Raw genomic sequence first — 27,222 nt, 5'->3', positions numbered from 1 at the left:
CACAGACGGGTTAATGAACACACGAATCCTCAGAGCCACAGACGGGTTATTGAACACACAAATCCTCAGAGCCACAGACGGGTTATTGAACACATGAATCCTCAGAGCCACAGACGGGTTAATGAACACACAAATCCTCAGAGCCACAGACGGGTTATTGAACACACAAATCCTCAGAGCCACAGACGGGTTAATGAACACACGAATCCTCAGAGCCACAGACTGGTTATTGAACACATGAATCCTCAGAGCCACAGACGGGTTATTGAACACATGAATCCTCAGAGCCACAGACGGGTTATTGAACACATGAATCATCAGAGCCACAGACGGGTTAATGAACACATGAATCCTCAGAGCCACAGACGGGTAAATGAACACACGAATCCTCAGAGCCACAGACGGGTAAATGAACACATGAATCCTCAGAGCCACAGACGGGTTAATGAACACACAAATCCTCAGAGCCACAGACGGGTTAATGAACACACGAATCCTCAGAGCCACAGACGGGTTATTGAACACATGAATCCTCAGAGCCACAGACGGGTTAATGAACACACGAATCCTCAGAGCCACAGACGGGTTATTGAACACATGAATCCTCAGAGCCACAGACGGGTTATTGAACACATGAATCCTCAGAGCCACAGACGGGTTAATGAACACACTGAATCCTCAGAGCCACAGACGGGTTATTGAACACATGAATCCTCAGAGCCACAGACGGGTTAATGAACACACGAATCCTCAGAGCCACAGACGGGTTAATGAACACATGAATCCTCAGAGCCACAGACGGGTTAATGAACACACAAATCCTCAGAGCCACAGACGGGTTAATGAACACATGAATCCTCAGAGCCACAGACGGGTTAATGAACACACAAATCCTCAGAGCCACAGACGGGTTAATGAACACATGAATCCTCAGAGCCACAGACGGGTTAATGAACACATGAATCCTCAGAGCCACAGACGGGTTAATGAACACATGAATCCTCAGAGCCACAGACGGGTTAATGAACACATGAATCCTCAGAGCCACAGACGGGTTAATGAACACATGAATCCTCAGAGCCACAGACGGGTTAATGAACACATGAATCCTCAGAGCCACAGACGGGTTAATGAACACACGAATCCTCAGAGCCACAGACGGGTTAATGAACACACGAATCCTCAGAGCCACAGACGGGTTATTGAACACACAGAATCCTCAGAGCCACAGACGGGTTAATGAACACATGAATCCTCAGAGCCACAGACGGGTTAATGAACACACAAATCCTCAGAGCCACAGACGGGTTAATGAACACACGAATCCTCAGAGCCACAGACGGGTTATTGAACACATGAATCCTCAGAGCCACAGACGGGTTATTGAACACATGAATCCTCAGAGCCACAGACGGGTTATTGAACACATGAATCATCAGAGCCACAGACGGGTTAATGAACACATGAATCCTCAGAGCCACAGACGGGTAAATGAACACACGAATCCTCAGAGCCACAGACGGGTAAATGAACACATGAATCCTCAGAGCCACAGACGGGTTAATGAACACACAAATCCTCAGAGCCACAGACGGGTTAATGAACACACGAATCCTCAGAGCCACAGACGGGTTATTGAACACATGAATCCTCAGAGCCACAGACGGGTTAATGAACACACGAATCCTCAGAGCCACAGACGGGTTATTGAACACATGAATCCTCAGAGCCACAGACGGGTTATTGAACACATGAATCCTCAGAGCCACAGACGGGTTAATGAACACATGAATCCTCAGAGCCACAGACGGGTTATTGAACACATGAATCCTCAGAGCCACAGACGGGTTAATGAACACACAAATCCTCAGAGCCACAGACGGGTTAATGAACACATGAATCCTCAGAGCCACAGACGGGTTAATGAACACACAAATCCTCAGAGCCACAGACGGGTTAATGAACACATGAATCCTCAGAGCCACAGACGGGTTAATGAACACACGAATCCTCAGAGCCACAGACGGGTTAATGAACACACGAATCCTCAGAGCCACAGACGGGTTATTGAACACACGAATCCTCAGAGCCACAGACGGGTTAATGAACACACGAATCCTCAGAGCCACAGACGGGTTATTGAACACATGAATCCTCAGAGCCACAGACGGGTTATTGAACACATGAATCCTCAGAGCCACAGACGGGTTATTGAACACATGAATCCTCAGAGCCACAGACGGGTTAATGAACACATGAATCCTCAGAGCCACAGACGGGTTAATGAACACATGAATCCTCAGAGCCACAGACGGGTTTATGAACACATGAATCCTCAGAGCCACAGACGGGTTATTGAACACATGAATCCTCAGAGCCACAGATGGGTTTATGAACACATGAATACTCAGAGCCACAGACGGGTTAATGAACACACAAATCTTCAGAGCCACAGACGGGTTATTGAACACATGAATCCTCAGAGCCACAGACGGGTTATTGAACACATGAATCCTCAGAGCCACAGACGGGTTATTGAACACACAAATCCTCAGAGCCACAGACGGGTTATTGAACACACAAATCCTCAGAGCCACAGACGGGTTATTGAACACACAAATCCTCAGAGCCACAGACGGGTTATTGAACACATGAATCCTCAGAGCCACAGACGGGTTATTGAACACACAAATCCTCAGAGCCACAGACGGGTTAATGAACACACGAATCCTCAGAGCCACAGACGGGTTATTGAACACATGAATCCTCAGGCCACAGACGGGTTATTGAACACACAAATCCTCAGAGCCACAGACGGGTTAATGAACACACTGAATCCTCAGAGCCACAGACGGGTTAATGAACACACGAATCCTCAGAGCCACAGACGGGTTAATGAACACACGAATCCTCAGAGCCACAGACGGGTTAATGAACATATGAATTCTCAGAGCACAGACGGGTTAATGAACACACGAATCCTGAGAGCCACAGACGGGTTAATGAACACACGAATCCTCAGAGCCACAGACGGGTTAATGAACATATGAATCCTCAGAGCCACAGACGGGTTAATGAACACATGAATCCTCAGAGCCACAGACGGGTAAATGAACACACGAATCCTCAGAGCCACAGACGGGTTAATGAACACACAAATCCTCAGAGCCACAGACGGGTTATTGAACACACAAATCCTCAGAGCCACAGACGGGTTATTGAACACACGAATCCTCAGAGCCACAGACGGGTTATTGAACACACAAATCCTCAGAGCCACAGACGGGTTAATGAACACACGAATCCTCAGAGCCACAGACGGGTTAATGAACACACAAATCCTCAGAGCCACAGACGGGTTAATGAACACACGAATCCTCAGAGCCACAGACGGGTTACTGAACACATGAATCCTCAGAGCCACAGACGGGTTACTGAACACATGAATCCTCAGAGCCACAGACGGGTTAATGAACACACGAATCCTCAGAGCCACAGACGGGTTAATGAACACATGAATCCTCAGAGCCACAGACGGGTTAATGAACACACGAATCCTCAGAGCCACAGACGGGTTACTGAACACATGAATCCTCAGAGCCACAGACGGGTTAATGAACACATGAATCCTCAGAGCCACAGACGGGTTAATGAACACATGAATCCTCAGAGCCACAGACGAGTTATTGAACACACGAATCCTCAGAGCCACAGACGGGTTATTGAACACACGAATCCTCAGAGCCACAGACGGGTTATTGAACACATGAATCCTCAGAGCCACAGACGGGTTATTGAACACACGAATCCTCAGAGCCACAGACGGGTTACTGAACACATGAATCCTCAGAGCCACAGACGGGTTATTGAACACATGAATCCTCAGAGCCACAGACGGGTTATTGAACACATGAATCCTCAGAGCCACAGACGGGTTATTGAACACATGAATCCTCAGAGCCACAGACGGGTTATTGAACACATGAATCCTCAGAGCCACAGACGGGTTATTGAACACACAAATCCTCAGAGCCACAGACGGGTTATTGAACACATGAATCCTCAGAGCCACAGACGGGTTATTGAACACACAAATCCTCAGAGCCACAGACGGGTTAATGAACACATGAATCCTCAGAGCCACAGACGGGTTATTGAACACATGAATCCTCAGGGCCACAGACGGGTTATTGAACACACAAATCCTCAGAGCCACAGACGGGTTAATGAACACACGAATCCTCGGAGCCACAGACGGGTTAATGAACACACGAATCCTGAGAGCCACAGACGGGTTAATGAACACACGAATCCTCAGAGCCACAGACGGGTTAATGAACATATGAATCTCAGAGCCACAGACGGGTTAATGAACACACGAATCCTGAGAGCCACAGACGGGTTAATGAACACACGAATCCTCAGAGCCACAGACGGGTTAATGAACATATGAATCCTCAGAGCCACAGACGGGTTAATGAACACATGAATCCTCAGAGCCACAGACGGGTAAATGAACACACGAATCCTCAGAGCCACAGACGGTTAATGAACACACAAATCCTCAGAGCCACAGACGGGTTATTGAACACACAAATCCTCAGAGCCACAGACGGTTATTGAACACACGAATCCTCAGAGCCACAGACGGGTTATTGAACACACAAATCCTCAGAGCCACAGACGGGTTAATGAACACACGAATCCTCAGAGCCACAGACGGGTTAATGAACACACAAATCCTCAGAGCCACAGACGGGTTAATGAACACACGAATCCTCAGAGCCACAGACGGGTTACTGAACACATGAATCCTCAGAGCCACAGACGGGTTACTGAACACATGAATCCTCAGAGCCACAGACGGGTTAATGAACACACGAATCCTCAGAGCCACAGACGGTTAATGAACACATGAATCCTCAGAGCCACAGACGGGTTAATGAACACACGAATCCTCAGAGCCACAGACGGGTTACTGAACACATGAATCCTCAGAGCCACAGACGGGTTAATGAACACATGAATCCTCAGAGCCACAGACGGGTTAATGAACACATGAATCCTCAGAGCCACAGACGAGTTATTGAACACACGAAATCCTCAGAGCCACAGACGGGTTATTGAACACACGAATCCTCAGAGCCACAGACGGGTTATTGAACACATGAATCCTCAGAGCCACAGACGGGTTATTGAACACACGAATCCTCAGAGCCACAGACGGGTTACTGAACACATGAATCCTCAGAGCCACAGACGGGTTATTGAACACATGAATCCTCAGAGCCACAGACGGGTTATTGAACACATGAATCCTCAGAGCCACAGACGGGTTATTGAACACATGAATCCTCAGAGCCACAGACGGGTTATTGAACACATGAATCCTCAGAGCCACAGACGGGTTATTGAACACATGAATCCTCAGAGCCACAGACGGGTTAATGAACACATGAATCCTCAGAGCCACAGACGGGTTATTGAACACACGAATCCTCAGAGCCACAGACGGTTATTGAACACATGAATCCTCAGAGCCACAGACGGGTTATTGAACACATGAATCCTCAGAGCCACAGACGGGTTAATGAACACATGAATCCTCAGAGCCACAGACGGGTTATTGAACACATGAATCCTCAGAGCCACAGACGGGTTAATGAACACATGAATCCTCAGAGCCACAGACGGGTTAATTCTCTTTATTTTGACAAAAACTGAACAATAAATGTTTTCATGTCGACCTGTACACGTGTCACTTCCTGTCAGCGTCCAATCAGCAGTCACAATCCTTTGCTCTGGCAGCCAATCGCAGTCACAGAAACACTGTGCTCCAATCAGAGTTCATTCTCCTCTGTGATGTCATCGGCTACTCAGCCATCTAGCTGCGAGGTTAGAGTCAAATACAAAAAGACCAATCAGAGAGAGGCTGTCATTTCCTGCGGGCGGGGCCTTTGTTGAATAGGTAGATCGGCCTCTTGTCACCTGGGGACACACACAACTGATTAGCGACTAAGTGTGTGTGTATGTACCTGTGTATGTACCTGTGTATGTACCTGTTTGTGTACCTGTGTGTGTGAGCATCCTGTATGAGGTGAACCCCTCTCTCTCTGTCAGGTACCAGGTGAACTGCTCTGGTCTGAACCTCAGGGTCCTGAAGGCATCACACGTCCTCTCCTGATCAAAACAGAACGCTTTAAAGAAGTGTACACGTATACACACAGTCGATGTACTGTATTAATGTATACAAATATACTGTATTTATAATATATGTACTGTATAAATATATACTGTATATATAATATATGTACTGTATAAATATATACTGTATTTATAATATATGTACTGTATAAATATATACTGTATATATAATATATGTACTGTATAAATATATACTGTATATATAATATATGTACAGTATAAATATATACTGTATATATAATATATGTACTGTATAAATATATACTGTATATATAATATATGTACTGTATAAATATATACTGTATATATAATATATGTACTGTATAAATATATACTGTATATATAATATATGTACAGTATAAATATATACTGTATATATAATATATGTACTGTATAAATATATACTGTATATATAATATATGTACTGTATAAATATATACTGTATATATAATATATGTACTGTATAAATATATACTGTATATATAATATATGTACTGTATAAATATATACTGTATTATAATATATGTACTGTATAAATATATACTGTATTTATAATATATGTACTGTATAAATATATACTGTATATATAATATATGTACCTGTATAAATATATACTGTATATATAATATATGTACACTGTATAAATATATACTGTATTTATAATATATGTACTGTATAAATATATACTGTATTTATAATATATGTACACTGTATAAATATATACTGTATTTATAATATATGTACACTGTATATATATATACTGTATTTATAATATATGTACTGTATAAATATATACTGTATTTATAATATATGTACTGTATAAATATATACTGTATTTATAATATATGTACTGTATAAATATATACTGTATTTATAATATATGTACACTGTATAAATATATACTGTATTTATAATATATGTACACTGTATATATATATACTGTATTTATAATATATGTACTGTATAAATATATACTGTATATATAATATATGTACTGTATAAATATATACTGTATTTATAATATATGTACTGTATAAATATATACTGTATTTATAATATATGTACTGTATAAATATATACTGTATTTATAATATATGTACACTGTATAAATATATACTGTATTTATAATATATGTACACTGTATAAATATATACTGTATTTATAATATATGTACACTGTATAAATATATACTGTATTTATAATATATGTACTGTATAAATATATACTGTATTTATAATATATGTACACTGTATAAATATATACTGTATATATAATATATGTACTGTATAAATATATACTGTATTTATAATATATGTACTGTATAAATATATACTGTATTTATAATATATGTACACTGTATAAATATATACTGTATTTATAATATATGTACTGTATAAATATATACTGTATTTATAATATATGTACACTGTATAAATATATACTGTATTTATAATATATGTACTGTATAAATATATACTGTATATATAATATATGTACACTGTATAAATATATACTGTATTTATAATATATGTACACTGTATATATATATACTGTATTTATAATATATGTACTGTATAAATATATACTGTATTTATAATATATGTACTGTATAAATATATACTGTATATATAATATATGTACTGTATAAATATATACTGTATATATAATATATGTACACTGTATAAATATATACTGTATTTATAATATATGTACACTGTATAAATATATACTGTATATATAATATATGTACTGTATAAATATATACTGTATATATAATATATGTACACTGTATAAATATATACTGTATTTATAATATATGTACACTGTATAAATATATACTGTATTTATAATATATGTACTGTATAAATATATACTGTATTTATAATATATGTACTGTATAAATATATACTGTATTTATAATATATGTACACTGTATAAATATATACTGTATTTATAATATATGTACACTGTATAAATATATACTGTATTTATAATATATGTACTGTATAAATATATACTGTATTTATAATATATGTACTGTATAAATATATACTGTATATTTTAGGCATGGTACCGAGGCTCTCTTGCTGCGGCAGTAGCTGCTCCATGGCTGGGGCTGCAGGATGAATAGTCCGCCCGGCGACAGGCTCTGATAGGCTCGCCTGAACAACGTGGCCACGCCCCCGTCACCTGAATGCAGCTGCACCCACTTGGTCACGCCCAGACAAATGATGACGTCATACTGGCCTCGCCCAGGCCACAGCTCCTGCAGTGACACGTAATCGCCCTATAGGAGGAGTTGTGATGTCACAGTGATGTCACAGTGATGTCACAGTGATGTCACAGTGATGTCACAGTGATGTCACCGTGCGTATATTTAAACATGATTGACTGTAGATCAGAGATTCACCTGGATGAATGTGACATTCTGAGGGAACCTGGAGGAGGAGGGGAGGAGCAGGGGTGGAGCTGAGAGAGGACCCCGACTCACCCTGAAGGAAAGGGGGAGAGAAAGGAGGGAGACAGAGCACTGGAATAACTTAATCACCTCCATGATATCTTCCTCCTTCCCCTTCTCTATCACCTCATCTTTCTCCACCATCACCTCCTCCATATCCTGTTCCTTCTTCGTCTTCTCCTCTTCCTCCTCTCCTCCTCCTCTTTCAGCACCAGGTCATGCGACATGAAGTGTCTGATGTTCTGATTGGCTGCGTGGACCAGCCTCTCGTTAAGCTCCACCCCCAGGATGTGGGCGGGGGTTAAATCTGCGGGCGACAGCGAGCGTCATGTGACCGGCGCCGCAGCCAATGTCCAGCACCTTCCTGTCTCTGAACCAATCGGCTTGCAGGAGGCGGAGCCGCGGGTCGTCCTGCGGGCCCACGCGCCCCTCACACCCGTCACCATAGAAACCAAGGTAACCGTAGTAACGGCTGTGGTTGCCATGCTGATAGCGGTGCTTGTCCTTCTTCTTCTTCTGTGGTGGCTGAGCTGAGCCGGACTGAGGGCCTCCACACCTGTCAGAGAACAGCATTTCACTCAGGTGTAACATTCAATGACTAAGGCAAACATCACAAAACTAAAAAGTCGAGAACACGTCTGAATACTGAGAGAACACGTCTGAATACTGAGAGAACACGTCTGAATACATAGAGAACAAGTCTGAATACTTAGAGAACAAGTCTGAATACTGAGAGAACACGTCTGAATACTGAGAGAACAAGTCTGAATACTGAGAGAACACGTCTGAATACTGAGAGAACAAGTCTGAATACTTAGACAACAAGTCTGAATACTGAGAGAACACGTCTGAATACTGAGAGAACAAGTCTGAATACTGAGAGAACAAGTCTGAATACTGAGAGAACAAGTCTGAATACTTAGAGAACAAGTCTGAATACTGAGAGAACAAGTCTGAATACTTAGACAACAAGTCTGAATACTGAGAGAACACGTCTGAATACTGAGAGAACAAGTCTGAATACTGAGAGAACAAGTCTGAATACTGAGAGAACACGTCTGAATACTTAGAGAACAAGTCTGAATACTGAGAGAACAAGTCTGAATACTTAGAGAACAAGTCTGAATACTGAGAGAACAAGTCTGAATACTTAGAGAACAAGTCTGAATACTGAGAGAACAAGTCTGAATACTTAGAGAACAAGTCTGAATACTGAGAGAACAAGTCTGAATACTGAGAGAACAAGTCTGAATACTTAGACAACAAGTCTGAATACTGAGAGAACAAGTCTGAATACTTAGAGAACAAGTCTGAATACTTAGACAACAAGTCTGAATACTGAGAGAACAAGTCTGAATACTGAGACAACAAGTCTGAATACTGAGAGAACAAGTCTGAATACTGAGAGAACAAGTCTGAATACTGAGAGAACAAGTCTGAATACTGAGAGAACAAGTCTGAATACTTAGAGAACAAGTCTGAATACTTAGACAACAAGTCTGAATACTGAGAGAACAAGTCTGAATACTTAGAGAACAAGTCTGAATACTTAGAGAAAACACACCTGCCAGCTTTAGCCCCTCCCACCAGAGGTGTCTCGAATTTGGTTGGCTGTGTTGTGGTTGCGGTGGTTGCAATAGCGGCACAGTCGAACGACCTGATGGAGGTGGTGCGGCGCTGTCTCCGCTGGCGACCCTCGCCCTGGTTACCCGGCGCGGGGTGGGTGTGTCTGCGGAGGAGGATGGGGGGCAGGACCACGTCATCCCGACAGGTGATGGCGGTGTTCAGTTCACAGGGCAGCGGAGACGCAGAGACACCGCCCTCTCTGGTCAGCAGAGGAACTGCAACACAGTCACATCATTACTGACATGAATACCTCTCCGGTTACTACCGTCACCGGCCTCTCACCTGTCAGAGCCACCGTGGAGCTGAACAGCCGGGCAGGTACGGCCTCCCTCTCACCCCCGCCACCCCCCCCATGGTGTCTGTTCCTGTGTCTCCTCCTTTTCAGGGGGGAGAGCAGCAGCCCCCCTACCTCACCACCCCCGCGGCACCCCCCCTTCAGGTTCAGGGGGTCTGTAATGTCACGGGGAACCAGGATCTCTACAGGGTCTCCGCCCCGCAGTGGCAGGGGTGAGCACTTTGGTGTCTCCTGATTGGTCGCTCTGAGGAGGGAGCAGGAGTAAATGCTGCCGGTCAGCGTCACATCATGCTTCATCAGAATACTTAAAGGTAGTATTTCAGAAATGAGCTGGGGAGTTTCACTGCTGTTTTATTAAATGAATCCCCCACCTGTTGACGTCCTCGTCCAATAGTGAGTTGAGGTTCAGCGGGTCGAAGATGTTCCCGCCCAACAGGAAGTGGCTCGGCAGCACGGATTCTGATTGGCTGTCGCTGTTGGTGCGGCGGCGACGCTTGGCCAGTCCCTTGAACCCGACGCCCATCGAGTAACGGCGCTTTACTATTCGCTGAGCTCCAGCGGCGGCAGGCTGGCTGTTGTCGGGCAACTGGAGTCCGTATGCAGCATGTAGGGGGTGGGACTTGGCCAGCTGCGGCTGCTCTGATAGGCTGACAGCGGCGGGGCTGACCTCATGAGGGAGGACAGTCTCTGTGTCTAATGACATCCTGATCATCTTCCTCCTGTGGACACACCAGCCAATAACAGAGAGGGGAGGGATCAGTGTGACGGACAGGGGGCAGAACCAATCAGATTCATCAGTACTTTACCAAACTAATTAAAATAATCAGTAATATAGAAACACACGTGTGATAACTTTACTTACAATATAATATATACAATTTACTCTTTAATTATTAATGTGTCTTTCTCCTGAAACTTTAGAAACGCACCGTGTAACGAGTAGTTTACAGCAGAAGTACTTTAACTCGGGTATAAGTATATAAACAGCGTGGTTTAAGAGTTTCAACTGATGCACGATTGGAGTAGATATAAAGAGTATTATTAGTATTATACAGAGTATGTTTACAGAGTACTATTATACAGAGTATGTTTACAGAGTAGTATTATACAGAGTATGTTTACAGAGTAGTATTAGTATTATACAGAGTATGTTTACAGAGTACTATTATACAGAGTATGTTTACAGTGTAGTATTATACAGAGTATGTTTACAGTGTAGTATTAGTATTATAGAGTATGTTTACAGTGTAGTATTATACAGAGTATGTTTACAGAGTAGTATTAGTATTATACAGAGTATGTTTACAGTGTAGTATTAGTATCATACAGAGTAGTATTAGTATTATACAGAGTATGTTTACAGTGTAGTATTATACAGAGTATGTTTACAGTGTAGTATTATACAGAGTATGTTTACAGTGTAGTATTAGTATTATACAGAGTATGTTTACAGTGTAGTATTAGTATTATACAGAGTAGTATTAGTATTATACAGAGTATGTTTACAGAGTAGTATCATACAGAGTATGTTTACAGTGTAGTATTATACAGAGTATGTTTACAGAGTAGTATTATACAGAGTATGTTTACAGAGTAGTATCATACAGAGTATGTTTACAGTGTAGTATTATACAGAGTATGTTTACAGTGTAGTATTAGTATTATACAGAGTAGTATTAGTATTATACAGAGTATGTTTACAGAGTAGTATCATACAGAGTATGTTTACAGAGTAGTATTATACAGAGTATGTTTACAGAGTAGTATCATACAGAGTATGTTTACAGTGTAGTATTATACAGAGTATGTTTACAGTGTAGTATTAGTATTATACAGAGTAGTATTAGTATTATACAGAGTATGTTTACAGTGTAGTATTATACAGAGTATGTTTACAGTGTAGTATTAGTATTATACAGAGTAGTATTAGTATTATACAGAGTATGTTTACAGAGTAGTATTAGTATTATACAGAGTATGTTTACAGAGTAGTATCATACAGAGTATGTTTACAGAGTAGTATTATACAGAGTATGTTTACAGAGTAGTATTAGTATTATACAGAGTATGTTTACAGAGTAGTATTAGTATTATACAGAGTATGTTTACAGTGTAGTATTAGTATTATACAGTGTAGTATTAGTATTATACAGAGTATGTTTACAGAGTAGTATTAGTATTATACAGAGTATGTTTACAGAGTAGTATCATACAGAGTATGTTTACAGAGTAGTATTAGTATTATACAGAGTATGTTTACAGAGTAGTATTATACAGAGTATGTTTACAGAGTAGTATTATACAGAGTATGTTTACAGAGTAGTATCATACAGAGTATGTTTACAGAGTAGTATTATACAGAGTATGTTTACAGAGTAGTATTAGTATTATACAGAGTATGTTTACAGAGTAGTATTAGTATTATACAGAGTATGTTTACAGTGTAGTATTAGTATTATACAGAGCAGTATTAGTATTATACAGAGTATGTTTACAGAGTAGTATTAGTATTATACAGAGTATGTTTACAGTGTAGTATTAGTATTATACAGAGTAGTATTAGTATTATACAGAGTATGTTTACAGAGTAGTATTAGTATTATACAGTGTAGTATTAGTATTATACAGAGTAGTATTAGTATTATACAGAGTATGTTTACAGTGTAGTATTATACAGAGTATGTTTACAGAGTAGTATTAGTATTATACAGTGTAGTATTAGTATTATACAGAGTAGTATTAGTATTATACAGAGTATGTTTACAGAGTAGTATTATACAGAGTATGTTTACAGAGTAGTATTAGTATTATACAGAGTATGTTTACAGAGTAGTATTAGTATTATACAGAGTATGTTTACAGAGTAGTATTATACAGAGTGTTTACAGAGTAGTATTAGTATTATACAGTGTAGTATTAGTATTATACAGAGTATGTTTACAGAGTAGTATCATACAGAGTGTATACAGAGTAGTATTAGTACTTTTTATACTCACTGTCTGCAGAAAACGTTCACTTCTCTAGCTCCGCCCTTTCCGCTGCCTCCACCAATCACGTAGCACCCTCATGAATAATTAAACCTAACCTGGTAAACAGTTAGCTTCTGCAGCTAGCCCAGTCCTGCTAACATGCAGGGAGTTCTGTTGCACAAACACAGCTTAATAAAAAGTGCATGAGAGCGAGCTCCTGCTGATCACCGTGCGTGTGTTTGTCTGTTTGTGTTAGTGTGTTTGTTAATGTGTGTGCTATGTTACAGATTAGCTCTAAACTAAGGCTAGCTGCTTCTTCTCACTCCAGATTCCGATCCTCTCAATTTATACTCCAGCCGCGAGGCCACTTGAGCGACGGCTCATCCCGCCAATCACGTGCCGAGCTGGGCTCCTGCCTCTCCCAAGCTGTGACCAATCAGACAAACTCTCTGGTCCGAGCAGGCGTCTGATTGGACACACTTCGGGGGGGCGGGAGAAAGACCGCGTCCTGAGCGCTGCCTGACCGAAAACACAAACCAGTACAAGATTTAACGTCAATAAAATAAAAAACCACGTTATAATGTATGAACTGCGGATTAAAACACGCACAGTGAGGATGTTTACTAAAGTTCAGACCGGAAACAGCTGATTCTGTCTCTTTGAGCCACAGAAAGCCTTACAGTGAGAGCTTATACCCTGAGTGGAGCTTCGCAGGTACCGCCAACTCTCTGGTCAACTCCTCCATAAAAACACCTCTCCGTTAATAACCTCACACCTGACTGTGTCTGAGTGTACTGTCCTCCTGTAGTCACCTGTAGTCACACACCTGTAGTGACACACCTGTAGTCACACACTTCATGCGCATTGAATCCAGCCTGACAGGTTAGACTGAGGGCTCATAGTCACATCGTGCCAGTCTCCAAAAGAAAACAACAACAACAATAACAACAACAACAACAACTGACTTCTTATTTAATCATAATGCAGATTATTGTCTGACTGGTTATTTAATTATTGTCTGACTGGTTATTTAATTATTGTCTGACTGGTTATTTAATTAATGTCTGACTGGTTATTTAATTATTGTCTGACTGGTTATTTAATTAATGTCTGACTGGTTATTTAATTATTGTCTGACTGGTTATTTAATTATTGTCTGACTGGTTATTTAATTATTGTCTGACTGGTTATTTAATTATTGTCTGACTGGTTATTTAATTATTGTCTGACTGGTTATTTAATTATTGTCTGACTGGTTATTTAATTATTGTCTGACTGGTTATTTAATTAATGTCTGACTGGTTATTTAATTATTGTCTGACTGGTTATTTAATTATTGTCTGACTGGTTATTTAATTAATGTCTGACTGGTTATTTAATTATTGTCTGACTGGTTATTTAATTAATGTCTGACTGGTTATTTAATTATTGTCTGACTGGTTATTTAATTAATGTCTGACTGGTTATTTAATTATTGTCTGACTGGTTATTTAATTATTGTCTGACTGGTTATTTAATTAATGTCTGACTGGTTATTTAATTATTGTCTGACTGGTTATTTAATTATTGTCTGACTGGTTATTTAATTATTGTCTGACTGGTTATTTAATTATTGTCTGACTGGTTATTTAATTATTGTCTGACTGGTTATTTAATTATTACCTGACTGGTTATTTAATTATTGTCTGACTGGTTATTTAATTATTGTCTGACTGGTTATTTAATTATTGTCTGACTGGTTATTTAATTATTGTCTGACTGGTTATTTAATTATTGTCTGACTGGTTATTTAATTATTGTCTGACTGGTTATTTAATTATTACCTGACTGGTTATTTAATTATTGTCTGACTGGTTATTTAATTATTACCTGACTGGTTATTTAATTATTGTCTGACTGGTTATTTAATTATTACCTGACTGGTTATTTAATTATTGTCTGACTGGTTATTTAATTATTGTCTGACTGGTTATTTAATTATTGTCTGACTGGTTATTTAATTATTGTCTGACTGGTTATTTAATTATTACCTGACTGGTTATTTAATTATTGTCTGACTGGTTATTTAATTATTGTCTGACTGGTTATTTAATTATTGTCTGACTGGTTATTTAATTATTGTCTGACTGGTTATTTAATTATTGTCTGACTGGTTATTTAATTATTGTCTGACTGGTTATTTAATTATTACCTGACTGGTTATTTAATTATTGTCTGACTGGTTATTTAATTATTGTCTGACTGGTTATTTAATTATTGTCTGACTGGTTATTTAATTATTGTCTGACTTTCTATGATTGTTTTACTGCTCTATATTTCATTTATAACTTCTGTTAACTCTTTCTGTTTAAATCACATCTTTAAGTGATGTTTGATTTTAGCTTACATCACTTTGAGCTGTCAATCAAACTGAGCCTCGTCCAATCACGTGGGTTTAATCTGCGCTGCAGGTCAGGACTGCATTACCCAGCATGCCCTGCGTGTGTTTGTAAAATCCCTAAAGAGGATTTATGAGGATCACAGAGACGACATGCCGCTGAAAAGAAAAGGTGAGACGCTTTAAAGCAAATAAACCTCGATATAAGAATACCACATGTTTTCTGTGACCTTACACACCATCAGTGTGTACTTAATGTAAAGTGTGTGTGTGTGTGTGTGTGTGTGTGTTTGTCCTCTTGACTCTTTAGTATAACTACACACACTACTGTAGCACAGTAACACACTGTTTCAGACACAGCACACAATGCATCCACCTTTAAATCAGGTGTGTGATCTATAACGGGTTTCACTCCAGACTGGAGGAAGTGCATCAGGACTTCACTGTGTGTGTGTGTGTGTGTGTGTGTGTGTGTGTGTGTGTGTGTGTGTAGTCTACCCTGCTCACCTGCAGTGTTTCAGGGGTGTCATATACATGTGACCAGCTGGGGACATGTGACTCTGTGACCGCTGTGACTCTGCATATAAACAGCTCATGGGGGGGTTGGATGTATGTAAAATACATATAACATACATGATGTGTACTTGTGACATGTGACAGACACGCAGCGCGCCCTGCAGGTGATGGAGGCGTGCCAGGCCAGCGTTGCAGACGGGGTCAAAGGTCGCGCTGAGAAACTGCTAAACGTCTTCCAGAGCGACCTGTTCCAGGCCCTGCTGGGTAACACACACACACAAACACACACACAAACACACACACACACACACACACACACACACACACACACACACACACACACACACACACACATAAAATAAACATAAACATCTTTTTCAGATTTTTTTTGTGACATTTTGGGGATTTTTCGGACAGAAACATTTAAAGCGTTAAACTTCAAAATAAATCTGTGTCAGCCACTTAACTGTGTGTGTGTGTGTGTGTGTGTGTGTGTGTGTGTGTGTGTGTGTGTGTGTGTGTGTGTGTGTGTGTGCAGACATCCAGGAGTTCTATGAGCTGACGGTGTGTGAGAACCAGACGATGACGAGCCGGCCACACACACCTGCACAGGTACAGCCCCCCCCACCGCCCCCCTCTCTTCAATCCACAGGGCAACACCCGTCTCTGTTACCTAGCAACAGCTGCTGCAGCGTCACCGGGGCAACAGCTGCATAACACCATGGCAACAGGAGCCCACCCCCCCCCCCCTCGTCTCGCTCCTCACACACTCAAGGAGCCCCCCCCAAAAAACACATCTTGCCCCCCCGACAGACGGCGGAACCGTGGCGGCGAGGACCGACAGAGAGAGAGAGAGGGGGGAGGGCGACCAAGAGAGATGAGTGCGTGTGTGTTTGTAAAGATGTGTGTGTGTGTGTGTTTGTGTGTGTGAGTGTGTGTGTGTGGATATGGACTGCCTCTGCATTGTCACCACCAAGGTAAGAGCAGACCGCCCGCACACATCCCGCTAAAACACACACACACACACACACACACACACACACACACACACACACACACACACACACACACACACACACACACTGCATCAGGACACACACACACACACTTCATCAGGACACACACACGTATGTTCAGGAGGACACATGAGTCCATGTGAACCATGAAGCCGGGTTTCATCGCTCGCTGTCCGTCATGTTTTCATCCACTGTGTCTCCGTGTGTGTGTGTGTGTGTGTGTGTGTGTGTGTGTGTGTGTGTGTGTGTATTAGCATGGCCACATTAGCATGTATGTTAGCTCGGGCTAACATACAGCCCGTAGCCTGTAGCTAGCTGTTAGCATGGCTGTAGCTTCTGTAAATGTGTTTTTCAGACGTTTTATTTTATTTTTAAAACGATAAAAATGTTCTGATTTATTTCACAGCAACAGGTCGGTGCCTCGGTAAAATGCACCGTCACCCTGTTGCTCTGGTCGGGTCACTTATTCTCTGGGGTTCAGGTCTGGTAGGGTCTCTTGTTCTCTGGGGTCCAGTTCTGGTTTCTGGGATTCAGCTCTGGTCGGGTCTCTGGGGTTCAGCTCTGGTAGGGTCTCTTGTTCTCTGGGGTTCAGTTCTGGTCCCTGGGGTTAAGCTCTGGTAGGGTCTCTGGGGTTCAGCTCTGGTAGGGTCTCTGGGGTTCAGCTCTGCTAGGGTCTCTTGTTCTCTGGGGTTCAGCTCTGGTAGGGTCTCTGGGGTTCAGCTCTGGTAGGGTCTCTTGTTCTCTGGGGTTCAGTTCTGGTCCCTGGGGTTCAGCTCTGGTAGGGTCTCTGGGGTTCAGCTCTGCTAGGGTCTCTTGTTCTCTGGGGTTCAGTTCTGGTCGGGTTTCTAGGGTTCAGCTCTGGTAGGGTTTCTGGGGTTCATCTTTGGTAGGGTCACTTATTCTCTGGGGTTCAGGTCTGGTAGGGTCTCTTGTTCTCTGGGGTCCAGTTCTGGTTTCTGGGATTCAGCTCTGGTCGGGTCTCTGGGGTTCAGCTCTGGTAGGGTCTCTTGTTCTCTGGGGTTCAGTTCTGGTCCCTGGGGTTAAGCTCTGGTAGGGTCTCTGGGGTTCAGCTCTGGTAGGGTCTCTGGGGTTCAGCTCTGCTAGGGTCTCTTGTTCTCTGGGGTTCAGCTCTGGTAGGGTCTCTGGGGTTCAGCTCTGGTAGGGTCTCTTGTTCTCTGGGGTTCAGTTCTGGTCCCTGGGGTTCAGCTCTGGTAGGGTCTCTGGGGTTCAGCTCTGCTAGGGTCTCTTGTTCTCTGGGGTTCAGTTCTGGTCGGGTTTCTAGGGTTCAGCTCTGGTAGGGTTTCTGGGGTTCATCTTTGGTAGGGTCACTTATTCTCTGGGGTTCAGGTCTGGTAGGGTCTCTTGTTCTCTGGGGTCCAGTTCTGGTTTCTGGGATTCAGCTCTGGTCGGGTCTCTGGGGTTCAGCTCTGGTAGGGTCTCTTGTTCTCTGGGGTTCAGTTCTGGTCCCTGGGGTTAAGCTCTGGTAGGGTCTCTGGGGTTCAGCTCTGGTAGGGTCTCTGGGGTTCAGCTCTGCTAGGGTCTCTTGTTCTCTGGGGTTCAGCTCTGGTAGGGTCTCTGGGGTTCAGCTCTGGTAGGGTCTCTTGTTCTCTGGGGTTCAGTTCTGGTCCCTGGGGTTCAGCTCTGGTAGGGTCTCTGGGGTTCAGCTCTGCTAGGGTCTCTTGTTCTCTGGGGTTCAGTTCTGGTCGGGTTTCTAGGGTTCAGCTCTGGTAGGGTTTCTGGGGTTCATCTCTGGTAGGGTCTCTTATTCTCTGGGGTTCAGCTCTGGTAGGGTCTCTGGGGTTCAGCTCTGGTAGGGTCTCTGGGGTTCAGCTCTGGTAGGGTCTCTTATTCTCTAGGGTTCAGCTCTGGTTGGGTCTCTAGGGTTCTGCTCTGGTAGGGTCTCTGGGGTTCTGCTCTGGTAGGGTCTCTTATTCTCTAGGGTTCTGCTCTGGTAGGGTCTCTGGGGTTCAGCTCTGGTTGGGTCTCTAGGGTTCTGCTCTGGTAGGGTCTCTTGGGTTCTGCTTTGTTAGGGGTCTCTGGGGTTCTGCTCTGGTAGGGACTCTGGTTCTCTGGGGTTCAGCTCTGGTCGTGTTTCTGGGGTTCAGCTCTGGTAGAGTCTCTTATTCTCTGGGGTTCAGCTCTGGTTGGGTCTCTAGGGTTCTGCTCTGGTACGGTCTCTGGGGTTCTGCTCTGGTCGGGTCTCTTATTCTCTGAGGTTCCGCTCTGGTAGGGTCTCTTATTCTCTGGGGTTCAGCTCTGGTAGGGTCTCTTATTCTCTGGGGTTCTGCTCTTGTAGGGTCTCTTATTCTCTGGGGTTCTGCTCTTGTAGGGTCTCTTATTCTCTGGGGTTCAGCTCTGGTAGGGTCTCTTATTCTCAGGGGTTCCGCTCTGGTCAGGTCTCTTATTCTCAGGGGTTCCGCTCTGGTAGGGTCTCTTATTCTCTGGGGTTCAGCTCTGGTAGGGTCTCTTATTCTCTGGGGTTCAGCTCTTGTAGGGTCTCTTATTCTCTGGGGTTCAGCTCTGGTAGGGTCTCTTATTCTCTGGGGTTCAGCTCTTGTAGGGTCTCTTATTCTCTGGGGTTCAGCTCTGGTAAGGTCTCTGGGGTTCAGCTCTGCTAGGGTCTCTTATTCTCTGGGGTTCAGCTCTGGTAGGGTGTCTGGGGTTCAGCTCTGGTAGGGTCTCTGGGGTTCAGCTCTGGTAAGGCCTCTGGGGTTCAGCTCTGCTAGGGTCTCTTATTCTCTGGGGTTCAGCTCTGGTAGGGTCTCTTATTCTCTGGGGTTCAGCTCTGGTAGGGTCTTTTATTCTCTGGGGTTCAGCTCTGGTAGGGTCTCTTATTCTCTGGGGTTCTGCTCTTGTAGGGTCTCTTATTCTCTGGGGTTCCGCTCTGGTAGGGTCTCTTATTCTCTGGGGTTCTGCTCTGGTAGGATGTCTGGGGTTCAGCTCTGGTAGGGTCTCTTGTTCTCTGGGGTTCAGCTCTGGTAGGGTCTCTGGGGTTCAGCTCTGGTAGGGTCTCTGGGGTTCAGCTCTGGTAAGGTCTCTGGGGTTCAGCTCTGCTAGGGTCTCTGGGGTTCAGCTCTGGTAGGGTCTCTGGGGTTCAGCTCTGCTAGGGTCTCTGGGGTTCTGCTCTGGTAAGGTCTCTGGGGTTCAGCTCTGCTAGGGTCTCTGGGGTTCAGCTCTGGTAGGGTCTCTGGGGTTCAGCTCTGGTAGGGTCTCTGGGGTTCAGCTCTGGTAAGGTCTCTGGGGTTCAGCTCTGGTAGGGTCTCTGGGGTTCTGCTCTGGTAAGGTCTCTGGGGTTCAGCTCTGCTAGGGTCTCTGGGGTTCTGCTCTGGTAGGGTCTCTTATTCTCTTGGGTTCAGCTCTGGTTGGGTCTGTGGGGTTCAGCTCTGGTAAGGTCTCTGGGGTTCAGCTCTGCTAGGGTCTCTGGGGTTCTGCTCTGGTAGGGTATCTTATTCTCTGGGGTTCAGCTCTGGTAGGGTCTCTGGGGTTCAGCTCTGGTAGGGTCTCTTATTCTCTGGGGTTTCGCTCTGGTAGGGTCTCTTATTCTCTGGGGTTCAGCTCTGGTAGGGTCTCTTATTCTCTGGGGTTCTGCTCTTGTAGGGTCTCTTATTCTCTGGGGTTCAGCTCTTGTAGGGTCTCTTATTCTCTGGGGTTCAGCTCTGGTAGGGTGTCTGGGGTTCAGCTCTGGTAGGGTCTCTGGGGTTCAGCTCTGGTAAGGCCTCTGGGGTTCAGCTCTGCTAGGGTCTCTTATTATCTGGGGTTCAGCTCTGGTAGGGTCTCTTATTCTCTGGGGTTCAGCTCTGGTAGGGTCTCTTATTCTCTGGGGTTCAGCTCTGGTAGGGTCTCTTATTCTCTGGGGTTCAGCTCTGCTAGGGTCTCTTATTCTCTGGGGTTCAGCTCTGGTAGGGTGTCTGGGGTTCAGCTCTGGTAGGGTCTCTGGGGTTCAGCTCTGGTAAGGCCTCTGGGGTTCAGCTCTGCTAGGGTCTCTTATTATCTGGGGTTCAGCTCTGGTAGGGTCTCTTATTCTCTGGGGTTCAGCTCTGGTAGGGTCTCTTATTCTCTGGGGTTCAGCTCTGGTAGGGTCTCTTATTCTCTGGGGTTCAGCTCTGGTAGGGTCTCTTATTCTCTGGGGTTCAGCTCTGGTAGGGTCTCTTATTCTCTGGGGTTCAGCTCTGGTAGGGTCTCTTATTCTCTGGGGTTCAGCTCTGGTAGGGTCTCTTATTCTCTGGGGTTCAGCTCTGGTAGGGTCTCTTATTCTCTGGGGTTCTGCTCTTGAATGGTCTCTTATTCTCTGGGGTTCAGCTCTGGTAGGGTCTCTGGGGTTCAGCTCTGGTCGTGTTTCTGGGGTTCAGCTCTGGTAGGGTCTCTTATTCTCTGGGGTTCTGCTCTTGAATGGTCTCTTATTCTCTGGGGTTCAGCTCTGGTAGGGTCTCTAGGGTTCAGCCCTGGTAGGGTCTCTGGGGTTCAGCTCTGGTAGGGTCTCTAATTCTCTAGGGTTCAGCTCTGGTAGGGTCTCTAATTCTCTGGGGTTCAGCTCTGGTAGGGTCTCTTATTCTCAGGGGTTCAGCTCTGGTAGGGTCTCTTATTCTCAGGGGTTCAGCTCTGGTCGAGTCTTTACATGCTAACATGCTAACATGCTAACATGCTAACAGCTAAAGTGCTGTTTCTTTTCAGAAGTACCGTTACCAGGGCGATGAGACTCCACCTGCCGATCCCAGCCCCGGTCACCTGACTCACGGATGCAGCACCGAGCTTATTCACACACACCTGGACGGATACACACACCCTGCAGCTCTCACCGTATGTACACACACACACACACACACACACACACACACACACACACACACACACACACACACACACACACATACAAATACTTTTAAAAGTTCAAGAGGTCCTTGAATGGGCTTTTGTTGTTTGTCAGAGAAACAGTGTGTGTGTGTGTGTGTGTGTGTGTGTGTGTGTGTGTGTGTGTGTGTGTGTGTGTGTGTGTGTGTGTGTGTGTGTGTGTGTGTGTGTGTGTGTGTGTGAGCCCTGCAGACACATAGGAAGAACATCCTGAAACAGAAGGACTTGTTAGCAGAAATGCAAACATCAGAACAGTGAGGGTTTCAGAGAGACTCATCAGAATCAGGGTCAGGATCAGGATCAGGGTCAGGGTCAGGGTCTGGGTCAGAATCAGGATCAGGGTCAGGGTCAGGGTTAGGAACAAGGTCAGGGTCAGGATCAGGGTCAGGATCGGGATCAGGGTCAGGGTCAGGATCAAGGTCAGAGTCAGGGTCAGGATCGGGATCAGGGTCAGGGTCTGGGTCAGGATCAAGGTCAGGATCGGAATCAGGGTCAGGGTCAGGATCAAGGTCAGGGTGAGGGTCAGGATCGGGATCAGGGTCAGGGTCTGGGTCAGGATCAGGATCGGGATCAGGATCAAGGTCAGGATTAGGATCAGGATCGGGGTCAGGATCAAGATCAGAGTCAGGATCAGGATCGTGATCAGGATCAGGATCAGGATCACCCACGGGGATTAATAAAGGTTCATCTTATCTTATCAGGATCAGGAGTTTTGATTGAAAGGTCATTGAGTCCTTTAGGAAGTTTGATAAGTCCTTGAAGAGGTTTGAGAGGTCCTTGAGGTCCTAGAGGAAGTTTGATAAGTCCTTGAAGATGTTTGAGAGGTCCTTGAGGTCCTAGAGGAAGTTTGATAAGTCCTTGAAGATGTTTGAGAGGTCCTTGAGGTCCTAGAGGAAGTTTGATAAGTCCTTGAAGAGGTTTGAGAGGTCCTTGAGGCCCTAGAGGAAGTTTGATAAGTCCTTGAAGAGGTTTGAGAGGTCCTTGAGGTCCTAGAGGAAGTTTGATAAGTCCTTGAAGAGGTTTGAGAGGTCCTTGAGGTCCTAGAGGAAGTTTGATAAGTCCTTGAAGAGGTTTGAGAGGTCCTTGAGGTCCTAGAGGAAGTTTGATAAGTCCTTGAAGAGGTTTGAGAGGTCCTTGAGGTCCTAGAGGAAGTTTGATAAGTCCTTGAAGAGGTTTGAGAGGTCCCTTGAGGTCCTAGAGGAAGTTTGATAAGTCCTTGAAGAGGTTTGGGAGGTCCTTGAGGTCCTAGAGGAAGTTTGATAAGTCCTTGAAGAAGTTTGAGAGGTCCTTGAAGAGGTTTGAGAGGTCCTTGAGGTCCTAGAGGAAGTTTAATAAGTCCTTGAAGAGGTTTGAGAGGTCCTTGAGGTCCTAGAGGAAGTTTGATAAGTCCTTGAAGAGGTTTGAGAGGTCCTTGAGGTCCTAGAGGAAGTTTAATAAGTCCTTGAAGAGGTTTGAGAGGTCCTTGAGGTCCTAGAGGAAGTTTGATAAGTCATTGAAGAGGTTTGAGAGGTCCTTGAGGTCCTAGAGGAAGTTTGATAAGTCCTTGAAGAGGTTTGAGAGGTCCTTGAGGTCCTAGAGGAAGTTTGATAAGTCCTTGAAGAGGTTTGAGAGGTCCTTGAGGTCCTAGAGGAAGTTTGATAAGTCCTTGAAGAGGTTTGAGAGGTCCTTGAGGAAGCGGCATACGTTGATAAGTTGTTAGAGACGTAAAACGTGTCCTTGAGGCGACTTGTGAATACCTGGAGGTCTTTGAGAAGGTCTGATATGTTCTTGAGGAAGTTGAGGAGGTTTCTGTGAGCTGCTACTCACATGAGTTCGATCCCAGGATCAGGAGAACTCATAGTCTGGAATCAGAAGCGATTCCACAGTACTGCAGTCTTTAACTGCTGCCCCCACTTCAGAGTGAGTGATGTGAGGTCAGCCGTTTCATGTTATTAATATTCACACTGCAGCCGAGGGAGTTCATCTTAATTACTGACACACACACACACAGACACACACACTGTTTTCTTGCTCGGGCCATCACCATGGCAACGACTAGAATGGAAGGAGGGGGGCAGCAGAAGGGGATGGGGGTGTTACCATGGCAACAACATTAGTCTGTCTGTGTGTGTGTGCGTGCGTGTGCGTTTGTGTGTGTGTGTGTGAGCCCTCTGTTTTTGTAAGCTTGAAGGTCCTCTGACTCAGAGATCCTGCTTTAGCATAGCAAGAGTGTGTCTTGCTAACGTAGCTAAAAAAACACACATTAGCTAATTTACTAAACCGACTCCTGTTTCCTGTTTCCTGTTTTATTTCCTTTGAAAGGAAAATCTTTTTTCCTCTCCTTGCTCCGGGCTGACGGTGACATCACGGAGGGGAGGGGATTCCTTCAGAGACGTGAAGGAGGGGGAGGTAGAGAGGCATTGAGAGAGAGAGGGTGAGAGAGAGAGAGCGGGGGAGGAAGGAGGGATGACAGAGGGCGAGCGTTTCAGCTGCTCTCTTTTTTTTTTCTTATTCGTAGGTTTTGATGCTCCTGGTTTCTCTTCTTTGTCTAACAAAGGATGCCTCCCATCTGCCACCCCCTCTCCCCCCTGAGTGAGGGAGGGATGTGCTGAGCTGTCAAGTCGCAGGCTTCGTTAGGAAGGGACGGCTAACGAGATTAACAAGCTTCTTCTTCTGCTGCTGCCGCGCTGCTGGTCGTTAATTATTCATCCGTCAGTCCATCTCCATCCGTCTTTATGTAACAGCCTGTAGAGAGACAGACAGGCGGAGAGACAGACAGGCGAGGGGGAGACAGGGGAGGAATGTTTGTGTCGGTGTGGTACGCCAAGAAGATGGGAAGACGCTTCATCAACAACGTGAGGAAAGCTAAGAGACACAGGCAGAGGATGATGGTAGGAACCTCGCTCACAGCGCTAATTAGCTCAGAGCAGCCTGATTGGCTCCGGGGGGGGGGGGGGGCAATCAGGCTGTCATGAGGGCAGATTCTCTTCTCTGATTGGATGAACTGTGTCTCCAAAATAATCTTAATGTGTGACTAGTTTGGTTGTGTTGTGTCGCAGGTCAAAGGTCGTGTGGATGGTCGACTGTATTCACCTGAACCCGGCTAACTTATGCTAGCTACTGTTAGCCTCCTCTGTGGTTCATTATTTTCTCATTGATTAGGCTCTTGATGGTTTGTTCAAAGTAAGAACTGTAGATGTTTTTATTCGACTCAACATCTTTTTAGCTTCTCCTTGTTGACTAAACTCTCAGACTGTTAGCATCAAGCTAACTTAGCCATGAGCATGTCATGTATTAAAAAAGCTGTTAGCCTTGACATTAGTGAGCTACTGATCTGTTAGCACTGAATGAATATGACTGTTAGCTTCCACTGAAGCTAGGCTACTAGCTTTGTTTTTTGACGTCAGCTACAACATCCTTCTTTCCTTTTTCCTTGACTTTAGAAAACAAACACTGACTGTTCGCATGGAATTTGCGGCGCTACTAGACTATTAGCATTGAGTATTAGCATTGACAAATTATTAGCGTTGAGTTGTATTCGCTTCCACTCAAGCTAGGCTACCTACATGTATCTGTCCAGCATCTACGCTTGGTCTTTTATTGGACCTTCACTCAAACTAACAGCTTGCGTTTGTATTTGACTTACGTTAGCTGCCTGTTAGCTCATCGGCTTCTATGGTTGGCTTTGGTAAGTTGCTAAGTGAGTTAGCAGCTATTGAAGTGTTCCTCTTTTCCTCCAGTCAGAGAGCCGTCGAGGGAAATGAGGAAGAGTTTAATTAATTCAGAGGGAACTGTCAGGCTCTGTTATATAACGCTGAAGCTGCTCAGTCAGGATATGTGCCTCCATGTTCCCAGGAACAGTCTGCAGCGTGTCCTTTATTCTAAATGATATTACCCGCTTCACAGATTCTCTTTCTGGGGACAAATACTCACGTTTCAGTCTCTTAAAACCCAGTTTGCGGGTCGACAGGAAGACGTAAGTTTTAAAGATAACCCGTGGACCTGTTGTCCCGGCCTAAGGTACGCTTTTGTTTTGAAATGCCTTTACATTTGATAGAGTTTTCTTGGCTTTTTGGGGGATTAAAGTCCTGATCCTTAAAGGGTGTGTGTATCCTGGGGGATGCAGTCATTTTGTCATGTGTCCGGGGTCATGTGGGAGAAAAATGGGGTGAATAACAGGAAATTAGGTTTAAAAACAGTAATATAATGATTAAAGGTTTCAAATAATTTATGTATTAAGGTTAACACAGTAATAATTTATATAAAGGTTATAAAAATAACGAATAAAGATTTAAAGGGGATAAAAAGGGAAAAAATAAATTTAATTTAAATTCTACGTAATAATGAATTTAAAATTTACCATAATTTAATAGAATTTAAAGGTTATACTAAAGAAAAATTAAAAAGGTTTTAAAACAGAATAAATAAAGATTTAAAGGTATAGGTTATACCAGTAAATATATTGAATTAAAGGGTTTTACTACAGGGAAATGGATATTAAGTTTTACACAGTAATAATATGATATTAAGGGTTTTACACGTAAAATAAATTTAATAAAAAGGTTATCTACATAATATATGTGATTTAAAGGTTTTACACAGTAATTTTAAAAAGATATAAAAAATTTAAACCCGTAATATATGAATTTAAAGGAATAAGTTATAACAATTTAATATAAGTAAAATTAATTAAAGGGGTTTTAATACAGTAATATATAGATATTAAAGGTTATACTACAGTTTAAAATATGATATTAAAAGGTTTTCACAGTAATATATAAATTTTAAAGGTTATACACAGTAATATATGATATTTTAAAAATTATACTACAGTAATATATAGATAATTAAAGGTATACTACATAAATATTGTTTAAAAGGTTATACTACAGTAAATATTGAAATTATTTGGTTTTACTAAGTAAAAATTATTG

The 27,222-nt window shown here is 43.2% G+C and overlaps 2 protein-coding genes across 2 annotated transcripts in view; one reads left to right on the top strand and one right to left on the bottom strand.

Annotated features, from left to right (window-relative positions):
• Nucleotides 1-5,689: 5,689 nt before the first annotated feature.
• Nucleotides 5,690-13,953, bottom strand: LOC134875671 (7SK snRNA methylphosphate capping enzyme-like). The gene is given in 10 exon segments (XM_063900265.1): nucleotides 5,690-5,988; nucleotides 6,072-6,180; nucleotides 8,279-8,491; nucleotides 8,615-8,841; nucleotides 8,844-8,964; nucleotides 8,966-9,218; nucleotides 10,227-10,503; nucleotides 10,571-10,827; nucleotides 10,955-11,302; nucleotides 13,580-13,953. Coding segments are annotated over 9 exon segments (1,851 nt in total). The 5' UTR covers nucleotides 11,296-11,302; nucleotides 13,580-13,953; the 3' UTR covers nucleotides 5,690-5,935.
• Nucleotides 13,954-16,068: 2,115 nt separating this feature from the next.
• LOC134876269 (disks large homolog 4-like) overlaps nucleotides 16,069-27,222 on the top strand; it is a 31,985-nt gene continuing 20,831 nt past the window's right edge. The window contains 7 exon segments of the mRNA XM_063901249.1: nucleotides 16,069-16,101; nucleotides 16,590-16,709; nucleotides 16,984-17,057; nucleotides 22,133-22,258; nucleotides 22,668-22,890; nucleotides 24,132-24,208; nucleotides 25,033-25,179. Of these exon segments, the coding sequence (XP_063757319.1) occupies nucleotides 16,083-16,101; nucleotides 16,590-16,709; nucleotides 16,984-17,057; nucleotides 22,133-22,258; nucleotides 22,668-22,890; nucleotides 24,132-24,208; nucleotides 25,033-25,179 (786 nt within the window). The 5' untranslated portion in view covers nucleotides 16,069-16,082.

The sequence above is a fragment of the Eleginops maclovinus genome, chromosome 14, assembly GCF_036324505.1.
Source record: "Eleginops maclovinus isolate JMC-PN-2008 ecotype Puerto Natales chromosome 14, JC_Emac_rtc_rv5, whole genome shotgun sequence".
Classification (NCBI taxonomy): domain Eukaryota; kingdom Metazoa; phylum Chordata; class Actinopteri; order Perciformes; family Eleginopidae; genus Eleginops; species Eleginops maclovinus.
Note: the sequence above shows the minus strand (reverse complement) of the source record. Positions and strands in the feature narration are given on the sequence as shown.